Consider the following 14,993-nt stretch of genomic DNA (forward strand, 5'->3'; position numbering starts at 1 on the left):
GGGGTTGGCAGAGCTCTGGATGGCAGCTTCCACCCTATGGAAACAGAGGGAGCAAGTCTGGCTCCAGGGGCCAGGCACAGCCACAGAGCTATCACCAAGCTTAAATGCCTGGTTTTGAATTAGGGTTCATTCATCACCCACCCCCAGCTCATTCCTGGCTAAAAGAAATGGCTGTGAGATCCAGTAGTGCCAAGGCCTTATGAGTGATGAACCTATCTATGGGCAACCAGTTTACATAGGGACCCCTCACCCGGTGCAGCTCAGAACCCTCCTAGCCCAGTGGGGATGGGGAAAGCCTCAGAGAAGGCTGGACAGTTGATGGATAAGTTGATGTGGGTCGATGGATGGATGTGGATGAGGACAGATTCACAGAGGATGTGTAAGGGGTGGCTGTGTAGGGGAAAGGGGCATGAAGGCTTAGCAGGCTGTATACAGAGAGGGACTGAGGGCTGTGGATGGATGCAGCGAGTCATTGGTGGCGGGACAGAGGTGGGTATATCTGGATAGAGGGGAGGACGTAGAGGTGCGCATAGGAGAATTGGTGGAGTGGAAGGGTATGTCTACACTGCATTCCTCTTTTGAGAGAGGAATGCAAATGCAGCTGAGTGAAATTGCAAATGAAGCGTGAATTTGAATTTCCCATGCTTCATTTGCATAATCGTGTCTGGGTGCTATTTAGAAATACCCTATTTCGATAAAAGAAACGCTGATCTGAGGAAGTGGGTCTGGCCCACGAAAGCTCATCATCTAATAAAACGTCTTGTTAGTCTTTAAAGTGCTACATAGTCCTGTATTTTGTTTCAGCTACACCAGACTAACACGGCTACATTTCTATCACTGTGTAGACACAGTTATTTCAAAAGAAAAGCCTTCTTTTGAAATAACCCTTACTCCTTATAAAATGAGGTTTAAGGGTTATTTCGAAAGGGTTTTCTTTCGAAATAACCACATCTACACAGTGTTTTTTTTTCAAAATAGGGTATTTCGAAATAGCGCTCAGATGTGATTATCCAGATGAAGCAGGGGAAATTCAAATCTGTTTCATTTGCAATTTCGCTCAGCTGCATTTGCATTCCTCTCTTGAAAGAGGACTGCAATGTAGACATACCCAAAGGGACCTTGAGGGGTTGTCTAATCCGGTCCTCTGTACTTACAGCATGACTAAATAATAACTAGCCCATCCCTGACAGGTGTTTCTCTAACCTGCTCTTAAATATCTTTAGTGATGGAGATTCTGCAATCTCACTAGGCATTTTATTCCAGCACATAACCACCCTGACAGGAAGTTTTTTGTAATGTCCAACCTAAACCTCCCTTGCTGCAATTTAAGCCCATTGCTTCTTGTTCTATTCTCAGATGTTAAAGAGAACATTTTTTTCCTCCCTCTTCCTTGTAACAACCTTTTACACACTTGAAAACTTTTCAGTCGTCTCTTCTCCAGACCATATTTTCCAACTTCCCCCATAAGTCACGTTTTCTAGAACTTCCATTGTTTTTATTGCTCTTCTCTGGACATTCTCCAATTTGTCCCCATCTTTCCTGAAACCCAGCACCCAGAACTGGACACGGTGCTCCAGCTGAGACCAGACAGGTACAGCCTCTGTCTCCAAGTTCTCCTTGCTGTCCACCTGGAAAGTTGGCCAGCCAGTCAGAGCTGGCTGAATGGGCAACTGTGGGCCAGGAGGCGGGCAGAGGGCACATGTGTTGGAGGACAATTACACATAGGCTTCTGTGGGATGAAGTTTTAATTTATTGCATCTACAAAGAACCCAGGTGTCTGGTTCTCCCGGTCGTCCCCCACACACACTCCCTTCCCAGCCCCCCCATTCTCTGACCCCTCTCACTTCAACGTCTTTCCCATAGCCTGGTTTCTAATTTCAAGCTCCCTGCTACCAGCCCAGTTCTGATCCACCTCCCAAGCCACCCTGCCTCTTCCCACACATCCAGCTGGCCCCCTCACTTCACCTACTCCCACCCCCAGAAGAGGTGCTTCCAAGTTGGGGAGGGGAAAGGATGGTTGGAGAAATGGGGGAGGGAAGCAGGGGGGCCAGAGTCAGGACTCCTGGGTTCTCTCCCCAGTTCTGGTGGGTTACAGCAGGGGGGTTGGGTGTCAGGACTCCTGGGTTCTTTCTCTCAGTCCCGCAGGGTCTGAGCCAGTGCCTCACGGATCTCTGCTGCTGCACCCTCGTCTCCCTCCCCAACCTCAAAGAGCACTTCCTCCTCCTCCTCCTCTTCATCCACCATCCATCGGGGCTGGAAGACATCACCATGCATCTCGCAGACATTGTGGAGGGTAGAGCAGGCAGCGATGAGGGTAGGCAGGAAGGAGACGTCTGTATCGTTTCGCTTCTGCAGGCAGCGCCAGCGGCCCCGGAGGCGGCCAAACGCCACCCCCACCACGGTGCGGGCAGCAGCAGCGTACTCATTGAAGCGCCTCTGGGCTGGCGTCAGTTCCCTGGCACGATAAGGTCTCATCAGCCACGGCAGAAGTGGGTAGGATGGGCCGCCCAGAAGGTAGACAGGCACCTGCACGCCACCCACATCCCGGGTCTCCCCAGGGAACAACTCCCCACGCTGGGCACGCTGGTAGAGCTCGGAGGCCCTCAGCACCTGCGCATCACTCTGCCTGCCGGGACAGCCAACACTTAGGTCCCAGAAGCAGCCACGTGCGTCGACAGCAGCCTGCAGCACCACAGAGTGCCAGCCCCGGCAGTTGAAGTACCCAGCGGCGTTCTCATTGGGGGCCCGAATGGGCACGTGGAGGCGGCCCAGCACGCCGGCCAGCTGGGGAGGGGCAGGAAAGCCAGCAGCCTCAGGCCCAGCAGGGGCGGTCACATAGGCAGGGGTGAGGATAGCCACCACGGCCTCACAGACGTCTCTCAGGATCTTGCATACGGTGGAGCGGGAGACACCGAACTGCTGCTCCACGGCCCGGTACTCGGTGCAGGCACCCAGGCGCCACAGGGTCATGGCCAGGCGCACCTCGGCGGGGATGGCCCGGCGCATGTTGGTGTCGCGGCGCCGGATGGCAGCACCCAGCCGCCCACACAGGTAGTCGAAGGTGGCGGGGCCCAGGCGGAAGTTCTCCGCCCACTCGCCCGGCCCGAAGGCCTTGGCCCGCACTGTCTCCCAGAAGGCCGAGCTGCGGGCTTTGCTCCACAGACGCCGCTCCCGTGGCGGTGGGGCAGGGGCGGGGCGGGGCCCGGATACCGGGGTCCCCACCTGCCACAGCAGGGCGAAGCGATGGCCCCAGCGGGCCCGGGCCCGGCGGCGCCGGGAAGCCCGGAGCAGGCGGGCAGCCTCGCGCCGGCGACGCCCCCGTTGCAGCCGCAGGGCCTGGAGCAAGCACAGGGCCACGGCCCCCCGGCTCAGGATGGCCAGGGGGCAAGATGGCGGCGAGGCGGCAGCCATCTTGGTCTTGGCAAGACTTTGGCTCAGAATCAGCCTGGAATGTTGGGGGGGGGGCAGGCGCACAAGGGCGCATGCGCCGGAGGGGGGGGAACTAAGAGGGGCACAGAAGGCGCAGGCGCCGCAAGGAAGGCGAGAGAACCGGGAAGAGGGCAGGGAGCACATGCGCGCTGAGCGCAGGGCACAGGGAGCATGCGCGCAAGAGAGAGCGCTGCACATGGGACAGGGCTCATGTTCACAAAAGAGATGGTAACGAGGCGCACATGCGCAGGAGTGTGAAGGAGCCAGTGCGTCTGCGCAGTGGGACAGGGCCTCCATGGTGACATGGAGGCGGAAGTGCTGGACCGCCGCCATTTCCCAAGATGGCGGCGGAGGCGCTGCTGAGGGGGCTGCTGGTCCCGCACCTGCTCCCCGAGCGCTGCTACGATGAGCTGCTGCTGCGCTTCAACCTGCTGCACGGTGAGCCCGGGCGCTATGGCAACCTTTCAGTGCCTGCTGCCGGTAGCGCGGAAGAATGAAGCGCGAGGCACTCGGTCGCCATGATGGGGTAGGGCGGAAGTTACTGGGCGCGACCGGAAACACTCAGTGCAGGCGCCATGGTGGTGTAGGGCGCTAGATAGTAACCGCAGACCGGAAGTGCTGTGTTTGGCGTTTTTCTGTTCCAACGGCGCGGGGCGGAAGTGCTCCGCAGACGGGGGACCGTGGGCGATTGTCACTTTTAACTCATTCCTCGCGGGGGGCACGTCACGACCCTCACTGGTCTGCCACTCTGGGGCCCCGAGGAATGGAAAACCTGTCTTATGAAAGGAGACTCAGGGAGCTTGGCTTGTTTACCTTAACCAAAAGAAGGCTGAGGGGGGACATGATTGCACTTTTTAAATATATTAGAGGGATAAATACCAGGGAGGGAGAGGAATTATTTAAGCTTAATACCAATGTGGACACAAGAACAAATGGATATAAGCTGGCTAGTAGGAAGTTTAGACTTGAGATTAGACGAAGGTTTCTAACCATTAGAGGAGTGAGGTTCTGGAACGTTCTTCCAAAGGAAGTAGTGGGGGCAAAAGATCTGTCTGGCTTCAAGATTAAACTAGATGGGTTGATGAAGGGGATGGTTTGATGAGATAACATGATCTTGGTAACTCATTGACCATTATCAGTGGGAAATAGGTCAATGGAGGAAGGTTAGGAGTTACTATACAGAACTTTCTGGGTGTCTGGCTGATGAGTCTTGCCCACATGCTCAGGGTTTAGCTGATCGCCATATTTGGGGTTGAGAAGGAATTTTCCTCCAGGGTAGATTGGCAGAGGTCCTGGAGGTTTTTCACCTTCCTCTGTAGCATGGGGCACAGATCACAGCTGGAGGATTCTCTGCATCTTGGGGTCTTCAAAGTATTTGAAGGCTTCAATATCTGAGATATAGGTGAGAGGATTATTCTAGGAGGGGTGGGTGAGATTTTGTGGCCTGCACTATGCAGGGGGTCGGACTAGATGATCATAATGGTCCCTTCAGACCTTAAAGTCTATGAATCTGAGTAATATGCAAATGAGGCTAAGCATGGAATATTGCTGAGCCTCATTTGCATACCTAATGAGCCACCATTTTTTTCAGCCGAGACTCTTGCGCAAGAAAGAGCATCTACACTGCCCCTTCTTGTACAAGAGGGTTTTTTGCATACTCATTAGGTATGCAAATGAGGCTCGGCGATATTCCATGCTTAGCCTCATTGGCATATTGCGCAAGAAGCCACAAGTGTAGACATAGCCCTAGTTGCTGTGGGATGGGGGATGGGTATTGCTTGTGACCTGACCTGGACTCCATGTTTGACCCCAGGTTGCCCCACCTGGGGAGAAAGAGATCATGGGGGAGGATGCCCTTGCGTATAAGGCAGGTGCTAAGCACAGAGGCTTGGGGGCTGGGGATGGGCATGCTGCTGCCCTACTGTGTACTGAACTCTCTTCTCTTCTTCTGCTCCATTTCCTTTGTGGGCAGTTCCCTGTCTGAAGATCCTGATCAGCAAATGTCTAGGAATCGCCATCGTTGCAGGGTCACTTATGGGTATGGATCTGCCCCCTTGACCTCTTCTCAGCACCTGGGGGGATGGGAATGGGGCACAGGTCCTGTCCCCTCTCTAGGAGGTGCCGGTACCAACACAGCCCCAGGGCTAGAGACTGGCTGGCTCGGGGTTATGAGGCTGCCCTCGGCTCTGATGTGTATTTTGTCTCCCTGCAGTGAAGCTGCCTCAGGTGTTTAAGATCCTGAAGGCGAAGAGTGCTGAGGGGCTTAGTTTTAACTCTATCCTACTGGAGCTACTGGCCATCACGGGCACCATGGTGTACAGCGTGGCCAACAGCTTCCCCTTCAGGTGAGGCTGCGCCTGCCCCTCCTTGCCACCAGAGGGAGACCCAACCCTGTGACACCACTACTAGCCACAGAGCAGCTCCCGCACCTGGTGGGTCTGAACTAGGGATGCTAACTAACATGTATTTGTGTAAATGTACAACCACTGTTTAAATGGTTACACGTTTATACGTGAGGGGAGGTGGGAGCCATTGCTTGTGGGGAGCTGGCTTTTAAGCCAGAGTTCCTGCTCCCACCTGTGCCACCCTGCTGCCTCTGAAAAAGAGACAGTATGGGGAGCAGGCAACTCCACGGGAGCTGATACACATGGGGAGCTGGCTTGAAAGCTGTTTTGCATGTGTTACACCTCCTGACTGTCCTCTCCCCCCACACACGAAAGGGTGGTGGGGCAGGTGGCTTGGCAGGAGCTGATATGTGTGGGGAGCTGGCTTGAAAGCTGGCTTCCCATGTGTACTGTCTCCTGTCTACCTCCACCTCCCCTCTGTGTTGCTGCCTTTCTATCAGAGGCAGCAGTGCGGGGGGCAGGCATCTCCACGGGAGATGGCACACTTAAAAGTTGGTTCCCCGTGGGTACCTGCTCCTGTCTCTGATACAGAGGTAGCCTGGGAGGGGGCTGCATGTAGTCACTAGGGTTAACCAATAAGCCTGGGATTATTAGTTAATCATGTAATGACTACACACTAACATTTCTAGTCTGAACTGAAGTGGGGTCAGCACTGGAGGAGAGAGCTCACATTGGTGGAGTCCAGTGCGTCAGAGCAATGGGAGCTGGGTGCCAGAACTCCTGGGTCATCTCCTCAGCTCTGGGAAGGGAGTGGGGCTGGCAGTTTAGAGCAGGGGGCTGCAAACTGGGGCTCCTGGGTCCTCTCCTTGGCTCTTGGAGGGGAACAGGACTGGCTGGCTGAAGAAACAATGGGTCATTGGGGGGAACTTGATCTCATGTTCTCTTTCCCCAGTGCTTGGGGAGAGGCTCTCTTCCTTATGCTTCAAACAGTCGCCATTGGCTTCCTGGCCCAGCATTTCGGGGGTCGCACAGCACAAGGTAAGTGGGGTGCCAGTGGGGCTTGCAGAAGGGGAGGAGCTGTAGATGGATCTGTACATGGGGGGGATTTAACTTTCTCCCATTCTCCCCCCCCACCAGGTATCTCTTTCCTAGTGCTGTATTTTGCTCTGCTCGCTCTGTTGCTGTCCCCCCTTGTGCCCCAGGCCGTGGTCACTCTGCTGCAAGCCACCAACATGCCCGCTATCATCATCAGCCGAGTAAGTGCCAGTTCTTCCTCAGAACCTCCTGGAGCAACAATGGGCCCTGTCCCCTTTAGAGGTGCCAGGGACTGCCTGGCTCAGGGTGGGCAGAGAATGGTCCATGGGGCCTGTCCCCTGTAGGGGGTGCTGGCTCCCATTCCCATTGAATCCTGCATACAGAGGATGGCTTGGCTTAGGGTGCACTGGTGGGATGCTATGTTTGTTTTTGTGGGGCTGCCTCCATACAGAGGGACTCACTCCCCAGAGCATGGGGGGCCATGGATAGAATGATGGGGGCTCATGATGCAGTGGAGGCAGAGTTCTGTCTAAGCTGCTGATCAGCAGTGGGATGTCTTTCTTCTCTTCCCCTCCCCCCAGGTGCTCCAGGCAGCCACCAACTACCACAATGGACACACGGGGCAGCTGTCAGCCATCACCATCTTCCTGCTCTTTGCTGGCTCGCTGGCCCGGATTTTCACTTCCGTGCAGGTAGTGCCATCCCCCCTTTTTGGAGGGAGGTATGAGCGTTGGGTCAAAGGGCACCATGGGGGTTCTTTCTCACAATCCCTGTGAGCATGGCCCTATCATGTTCCTAGTCGGATGGCATTCAGTGTGTCTGGGGCTTGTTCAGTCTCCCTGGTGGGTGGGGTGTGATGTGACATGTGCATGAACTGAGACCAGAATTGGCATTCTCAGAGAGGACAAGCCCCATGTCCCATTTCCTGCCCCCTGAGCCAGCCAGCCAGTCACTGCCCTTCTTTGTAATCTTACCTCTGTCTGTCTGTCCTGCTAGGAGACAGGAGATCCCCTGATGGCTGTCACCTATGTGGTCTCGTCTGTCTGCAATGGGGTTATCGCAGGCCAGCTGCTGTACTACTGGGACATGTCGGCCGGCGTGGAGGCCAGGAAGAAGCAGGCATAGGAGGGCGGGGACCCCAGAGGGGTTTGGGAGCTGACAACTGTAGCTTGCTAACAAGCAGGCAGTCAGCAGGGCTGGCTCTGCCCCACTATAATCTGAGTCCTATCGAGGGGGGAGCAGAGCTGCCTGCCTTCTGGCTCATCAGCACTCTCTAGAGGGACCCCTCTCAGCCAGCCTGATCTGTTCCCCTCCCCCCACTTTCCCTTTCTTGGCTTTGTCAAGGGTCTGTGCTCCTTTTACCAGCTGGGCTCTGGCAGGGAGGAGCTAGGCCTGTAAGTGCCCCCCCCTTAATTAAATGCTGAGTTTTCATGAGCGCTTAGCCATTGTGCCTGCCCCATCAGGGAAGGAAGGAATCTGTGGGACTCGTTGCAGGGCCAGGGCGCAGAAGGAAGGTTGACTGGGGCAGGGGGAGCAGCAATCAAGAAGGCAGACAGGGACACCCCCAACAACTAATGAGTTTGTTGCTAATCATTCCAATTAGTCACCACTGTTCCACCCCCATGCTCCTGGCCCTGGGATAAACTGGCACCAGATGGGGCAGGGCAAAGCCAAACCAGGCATGGAGCCCTGTCTGCCTAGAGTCCCTGCTGATGCTGGGAGCCAGCACTCCTGGGTCTCTCCCTGGGTGGGGGCAGGCTCAGCCCTGGGATCCCTCTGCAGGTGCCCCCACAGCAAGTTTCTGTGGCTGATTCACCCCTTCCTGTCAGAACATGTGGATTCTGAGCCCTGCCCTGGTTACTGTGGTAACTGGGAGTGGGAACAGGCAGAAACTCATGTTGCAGCTGGGACCAAACATTCTATTACCAGGGCAATGGCCCCATCACCTTTCTCTACTGCTCCCATTCCCTGGCACATGTGGGGTTAATTTGTTAGCTGCGACCTTCCCTGACCTCTGGGAACTGCGGGTCCAAAGTGAGAGCCAGGGGCTGGGAGGGGCTGCAAGAAGGAGTGAAGGCCTCTGGCAGAGCAGAACCTGGAGCTGTGTCACTTAAAGGTGATGGGCTGGGAGTGGTTGTTTGTGTCTCCAGGCCCAGGGCAGTTACAGGGTGGGGTTTGGCTTGCTGATGCCATGGCAGCTGCTTTGAAGAGGCCCCAGGTGCAGGTGGGGTCACAGTATTTCCCCTCCCTACTGCCTGGAGCCAGGGAGAACCCAGGCATCCTGGCTTCCAGCCTCTGCTGCTCTAATCCCTCAGCCCTTCAAACCCAAAGCCAGGAGAGAACTCAGCAGTTCTGGCTCCCAGCCCTGCCCCCATTTTCCCCATACAACACCATGGTCCTGTTGCTTTAACCCTTCCTTACTCTCAGTATGGGCACCCCTAGGCCACGGGTCACTAACCAGTAGATCAGAGCCTCTGACAGGGGATCCTGACTAGTTTGGCAGGAAGCTATCAAGCGCTGGCACTTCAGTTGCTGTCTACCCACTGTCATGCTGCTCCTGCCCTCTGCCTTGGAGCTGCCCCCTGCTTGCTGTGCAGGATGTGGAAGGGAGATGGGGGGAGCTGATGTCAGAGTGTCTGTCCTATCCCCACTCCTGTACCCTATCTCCACACAGATGCTATGTCTACACTTGTGGCTTCTTGCACAATTAATATGCAAATAAGGCTAAGTGTAGAATATTGCTGAGCCTCATTTGCATACCTAATGAGCCACCATTTTTTTCAGAAGAGGCTCTTGCTCAAGGAGTGTCTACGCTGCCCCCTCTTGAGCAATGCCATTCTTCCTGAAAAGTAATAGGTGTAACGGCGCTGCGCAAGAGGGGTCTTCTTGTACAAGGGGCAGTGTAGACCCTCCTTGTGCAAGAGCTTCTTCTGAAAAAAAGGCTCTTTAGGTATGCAAATGAGGCTCAGCAATATTCAGTCCTGTTTTTTGTTTCAGCTGCACCAGACTAACATGGCTACATTTCTACCACTATTCTACACTGTGTGTCTGTCACTCACAAACACACTGTCCTTCCCTCATCTCCTGCCCCAACACATACATATGGATGGGGGGGGGGGGGGGAGGGAAGAGAGTTGTTCTTGGTTTTTGACTGGTCTGTGCATTTCATCATTTTAATTTCTCTTACACTTAAATTTAATTGAGTGGTGAGTTCTAAAATGCCAAACCTTACTGGGCAGGAGTAATTATTGCTGTGGTAATTGCTGCTCCTAGACACAACTGGCATGTCCCTGTAGCCCCTCAAAGACAGAGCAGGGGGTCTCCACATGCTGTCCTTGCCTGCAGCTCCCTTTGATCAACAATAGGAAACTATGGCTGGTAGATAAGGGGCACCACATGGTGCCATAGAACCGTTGCTGTACATGCTAGCTGCTTTCAGGAGTGGTGCAAGGCCAGGCAAGAGGAGGCCTGCCTTAACCCCACTCCTTCACCACCCAGAAGCCATCTCAGTTAAACCAGGCCCAGAGCCTGCTTCCTGAACTTTCCCCTGCACCCAAACTCCTTGCCAGAGCTTGTACCCTGAACCCTCTCCTGGCCCAAGCCCAGAGCCCCTCCCACACTCCAAACCCTTTGGCCCAAGACAAACCATGTACCGCAACCCCCTACCTCAGCTTGGTGCAAGTGAATGAGGATGGGGGGGATAAAGGGGGTGGAGTGAGCAGGGGGAGGGCCTTGAAGGGGCAGGAAGGAAATGGGACATGGGTATTTGGGTTTGTGGTAGATCTTACATTGCACTGAAATTGAAGAGTGATCTTGTGATTAAAAAGGCTGGAAACCACTGCCCTAGCTCTTTTCTGGGCTGCTCCAGGGAAGAATTATCAAGGGGTTGTGGGAGGGGGCTGGAGGTCAGGAGTAAGGAGCACTGATAGAGCTTGGGGAGCAGGGCTGTGGAACCCCAGGTGGACTAGCAGGTATGAAGCAAGAGGCATTGCCTGCAATGATCCTGCAAATGTGGGGGGCAGAGAGGGTCTGTTACTGCCCCTTATCCAATGTCTCAGTTGCCCTTTGCTCCCTCCTTCTCCCTCCCCCAGTAATGCTCTGGGGCTAGACCCACCTCCAGAAGCCTGGTTTATTGTCTTTACAAAACAGGTTGACAAGTGGCATTAAGATATACAGCCAGCCAGTACCTTCTCAGGGGGCTCCTCCTGCTGTGCCTCCAAAAACACCTAATTTTTCATCTCCTCCCCAAGTTCTCCAGCCCCCTCTCCCCTGCTTCCAACTGGGTGAAGTAGAACAGAAGCAGCCGTGAAAGGGGGCGGGGGGTAAGGGGGAGGGAATGGATTAGAAGCCAGCCTGGAAAGATTAACAGTTGGGGTTGCTCTAAAGTATTGGGAGGGGGGTTTCCACCTTCTTCTCTCCCCATTACTCCAGCTGCCAGCCCATGTGCTGCACCCACAGCTCCTCCTGAGTGGTTTCCTTGATGTTTTTCTTTCTGTATAAAAGCCTCCCTCAGTCCTGCCCTGCAGCAGGGCTAGAGGGGCGTCAGCCCAGGAGCCTCGTAGGGTGGCTGCGGGAAGCTCTCGCCCATGTCGCAGGCCTGCAGGCCATAGGCAGCCATCATGTCACGGAAGTCAGCTGGCAGCACCCCCTCTGGGTGGGGTTGGGGGTCTTGCTTGTAGGGCATCGGGGCCAGGGGCCCGTAGGACAGGCTACTGCAGGGGGATGACAAAAGCAGAGAAGGGTTAAATGACTGGGGAGAACACAGCTCCTCTTGAGTTTTTCCCTGAATGTCTGGGACCTTGCTCTTTTCCACCCAAACACTTAATCCTCCCCCTTGCTCCTAGCATTGGGGAGAGAACTCAGGAATCTTGGTTCCCAGCCCCCCACAGCCACTAGCCCCACTGCTTTCTATGCTCCCCCAGCTTCTCCCCAGTCAGAGAGTTCAGTGGCCTGGCCCAGACTTCTGGGTTCATCCTGCCCCAAAGGCACCCGACTGCATCCCCTGCTTTCCTCATTACTGCTCAGCTTTTCACTGCTGAGACTAATGAGCAACTAATGACAGGGTTTCTAGTATGGGAGGGGGATGTTTCCTCACTCTGGGAGGAGAGTGGGGTCCAGTGGTTAGAGCAGTGGGGCTTGGAGCCAGCACTTATGGGTTTGCTCCCCAATGCTGGGAGATCTCATGGGGAGAGGCAGGGGAGAGGATGCCAGCCCTGCCCCTGCAGCTGCAGGAAGAGGCTCCCCTCCGCAGGGCTGGGTGAGCCAGGGCTGCATTCCTCAGGCGGCCTGTTAATCCGGTTCTGGGCATGTGAGCGGCTCCCCCACAGCCTGCCCCAGCCTGCCCTGCCCTCCCCTCCCTCCCTCCCGGGGCCAGGGATGGAACCCAGGTGTCCTGGCACCCAGCCTCCAAGATGCCTGCTCTGAGCATTCCCCTTCCCTCCCCCTACCCCCGACCAGAGATCCCCTGCTGCTTCATGTAGGAACCACTTCATAGTGGAACCTAGTGGTTAGAGCAGGGAATGCTGGGAGCCAGGATGCCTGGGTTCTATTACTTGTATCTGTTTCCTCTCCCCACAGCACTAGATCCTACAGCCAGACCCACCCACCCTGGGTACAGGGAGTGGAGCCAAGCCATGGATTGGACATAGCCTGGCTGGGTCATGACCCCTTTGTTCAGGGCATAGTGAATCCTTGCCCACTGCAGGACAGGCACCACCTGGTGCCCTACCCCACTCCTGGCCAGGACCCAAAGTCCTAGGGCAGGGAAGGTAACATCCTGTCATACTAGGGAGTCAGGACTCCTGGGATCAATCCTAGCAGGGGCTAGAGGCAGCTGGGAGTCAGGACACCTGGGTTCACCACTGGGAAGCCTTCACTTCATGGTATCCCCTGGGGATCACAACAGCTGGCAGGGCCCATGGGTGCTATGGGCAGCTTACCTCCCCCCCCCCTCCGCTGACTCATCCCACAATCACCTTAACAGTTAGATGCAAATTCTGGGGCAGGAGCTGAGTCCTGACCAGCACCTGGAATATGTATTCTATTCTAGGGGCCTAGCCTGCACCTGGCACTGACATGCAGCCACCTCTGGGTAAGGGCAACTGCTTGTGGAGAGACTCCACCTCGTGCTGAGGTGCGGCCATCTGTGGAGCAGGTTACACACAGACCCCCCTCAGCTGGCCTAATTTCATCCCTTCTGGACCAGGGGAAAGGGAACAAACCAGCAAAAGGATTTAGGGTTTGTGCCTAGCTCCCTGCCAGACCCTACCTCTAGTCCAGGGGCACTGACTTAGGGACACACAGGGAGGAAGAGAAAAGAACAGAAAGCACAGAAATGGAGTTCAAACAAATGGCAAAGCAATGCCCTTGGGGCAGCAGCAGCACGGGACCCACCTGTACCCTCCAGCGGCGTTCCCGTAGGCCTGGCTAGCCGGGTACTGCGGATAACGGGGCGGTTGGTAGGCTAGTGGCTCACTGTAGCCCCAGGGTCTGGAGGCAGGCAGCTGTGGGGGCGGACGGCCTGTGGGCAGTTCCTTGGTGGGTGCCCGGCCCTTGCGCCGGGGCCGGTACTTGTAGTCAGGATAGTCCTTCATATGGCGGGCCCGGAGACGCTTGGCCTCCTCGATGAAGGGGCGTTTCTCAGCCTCGCCCAGCCGGCGCCAGGCCGCCCCCAGGCGCTTGGAGATCTCGGAGTTGTGCATCTTGGGGTGCTCCTGTGCCAGGCGCCGCCGCTGCCCGCTGGACCACACCATGAAGGCATTCATGGGCCGCTTCACCTTGTCCAAGGGCTCGCCCACCGGCGCCCCTGCCATGCCCACCCCCTCAGCCATACCCGGCCCCCTCACTGCCGGGTCTGAGCCCTTGCCTGCATGTGGGGACAGGGAAATAGCCCTGCATTGCCACGCCCACCCACTGGCCCTGCCCCTGCTGGGTGGAACTCCCCACACGTCTGCTCCTTCAGGCAGACAAGGAAGTATCTGCCTCTTGCTCCACCCAGCCAGGCTAGCCCTGCCTACACCTATCTGACTCTCAGCCCTCCCCACTCCCCTCCCAGCACCAGGGAGAAAACCCAGGATTCCTTACTTGCCATTTATGCCCACCAGCAGAAGGGAGAGAACTAGGCCCTCCCGCATGCTCTCTCTGGGGGTGAAGCTGGGCTTGTAAGGGGAATGTAGCACCCCGCTGGCCAGAGACCTGGATCTGGGCTGGACAAAAAGTGAGTCCAGCCTCCTCCCCCTCAAGTCTTGGGGAGCACAAGCTGGGATGATAAACCCCATTGTCCCCTCTGCTGAATAAGTCCCTGGGGCCAGCCCTGCCTGCCAGGGGAGAGCGCCTCTGCTGAGTCGTCCCCCCAAGGACCCTCTAGCACTGCAGGTACATGGAAAAGCAGGGCAGCTCTGCTCCTGCCCTCCAGCTGTGGGGAATGCAGGTGTCCCAGGTACTGTCATAGAATGGGAGATACCCAAGGGGCAGGGTCTGGGTAATACAAGGACATGCCAAACTTGGTGTGTCCTACCCCCTGCAAGGGACAGGTCTTGGAGGCCAACACTGCAGCCATCTCTGGGGTGGGTCCCAACTGATGCCCAGCCCTACCTGTACTTCAGGCTAGGACAACTGGGTTGTAGGTGCCAGTCACTAGCTTTTAATCCTGTTCCCCCCCCCCCCCCCCAAACCAGCAAGAGAACCCAGGAGTCCCAGATCCCAACCCCTGCAGCCTCCCAGCTCCAAACCTGGTCTGACCACCTCACAGCATTTACACTAACTGCTCCCTCCCAGTGGTTTGGGACTGGGAGCCCCCTTGCTCTGCCTAGTATGCCTCTTCCCCCAGGGGCCAGTCCTAGTAATTACACCACCTCCTGTTGGTCACAAACCTGCAGTCTGTCCCCCTCACCCTGCACTGGGAGGGCAGAAGTCAAAAATTCTGCCCCCAAGCATGGCTAGGCATTTGGATCCCTCAACTCCTGGGGTAGGATAAAGGGAGAGCCAGGCAGGGAAAGGCCACCAACAGGAACCCACTTGGTTTCCCAGCAAGCTGAAGTGTAGCCAGAAAACTGGCTGCCCCTTGCCATGGTTAATGAGCGAAGGAGACTGAACTGGGGGCAGGGGGGCCTTCCCACCCCGTGGCAACACAGCACCTGGAAAGTGAAACTATATGCACCGCAGGCTGCTCCAGCGGCCTTCTGA

General features: G+C 56.1%; 2 protein-coding genes across 2 annotated transcripts; one reads left to right on the forward strand and one right to left on the reverse strand.

Annotated features, from left to right (window-relative positions):
- The first annotated feature begins 3,652 nt into the window (after positions 1-3,652).
- Positions 3,653-8,243, forward strand: MPDU1 (mannose-P-dolichol utilization defect 1). The gene is made up of 7 exons (XM_006112097.5): positions 3,653-3,867; positions 5,402-5,467; positions 5,642-5,774; positions 6,727-6,812; positions 6,912-7,030; positions 7,391-7,501; positions 7,806-8,243. Exons 1-7 carry the CDS (start codon positions 3,771-3,773, stop codon positions 7,932-7,934), a joined length of 741 nt encoding a protein of 246 aa, XP_006112159.1. The 5' UTR covers positions 3,653-3,770; the 3' UTR covers positions 7,935-8,243.
- Positions 8,244-10,924: 2,681 nt separating this feature from the next.
- On the reverse strand, positions 10,925-14,471 carry SOX15 (SRY-box transcription factor 15). Its single transcript, XM_014576967.4, has 2 exons — positions 13,203-14,471; positions 10,925-11,521 (listed from the first exon to the last, which is right to left on the reverse strand). The coding sequence occupies exons 1-2, from the start codon at positions 13,637-13,639 to the stop codon at positions 11,341-11,343; spliced, it is 618 nt and encodes a 205-aa protein (XP_014432453.2). The 5' UTR covers positions 13,640-14,471; the 3' UTR covers positions 10,925-11,340.
- Between the last annotated feature and the right edge of the window lie 522 nt (positions 14,472-14,993).

The sequence above is a fragment of the Pelodiscus sinensis genome, chromosome 22, assembly GCF_052426305.1.
Source record: "Pelodiscus sinensis isolate ZL-2025 chromosome 22, ASM5242630v1, whole genome shotgun sequence".
In the NCBI taxonomy this organism is placed as follows: Eukaryota; Metazoa; Chordata; order Testudines; family Trionychidae; genus Pelodiscus; species Pelodiscus sinensis.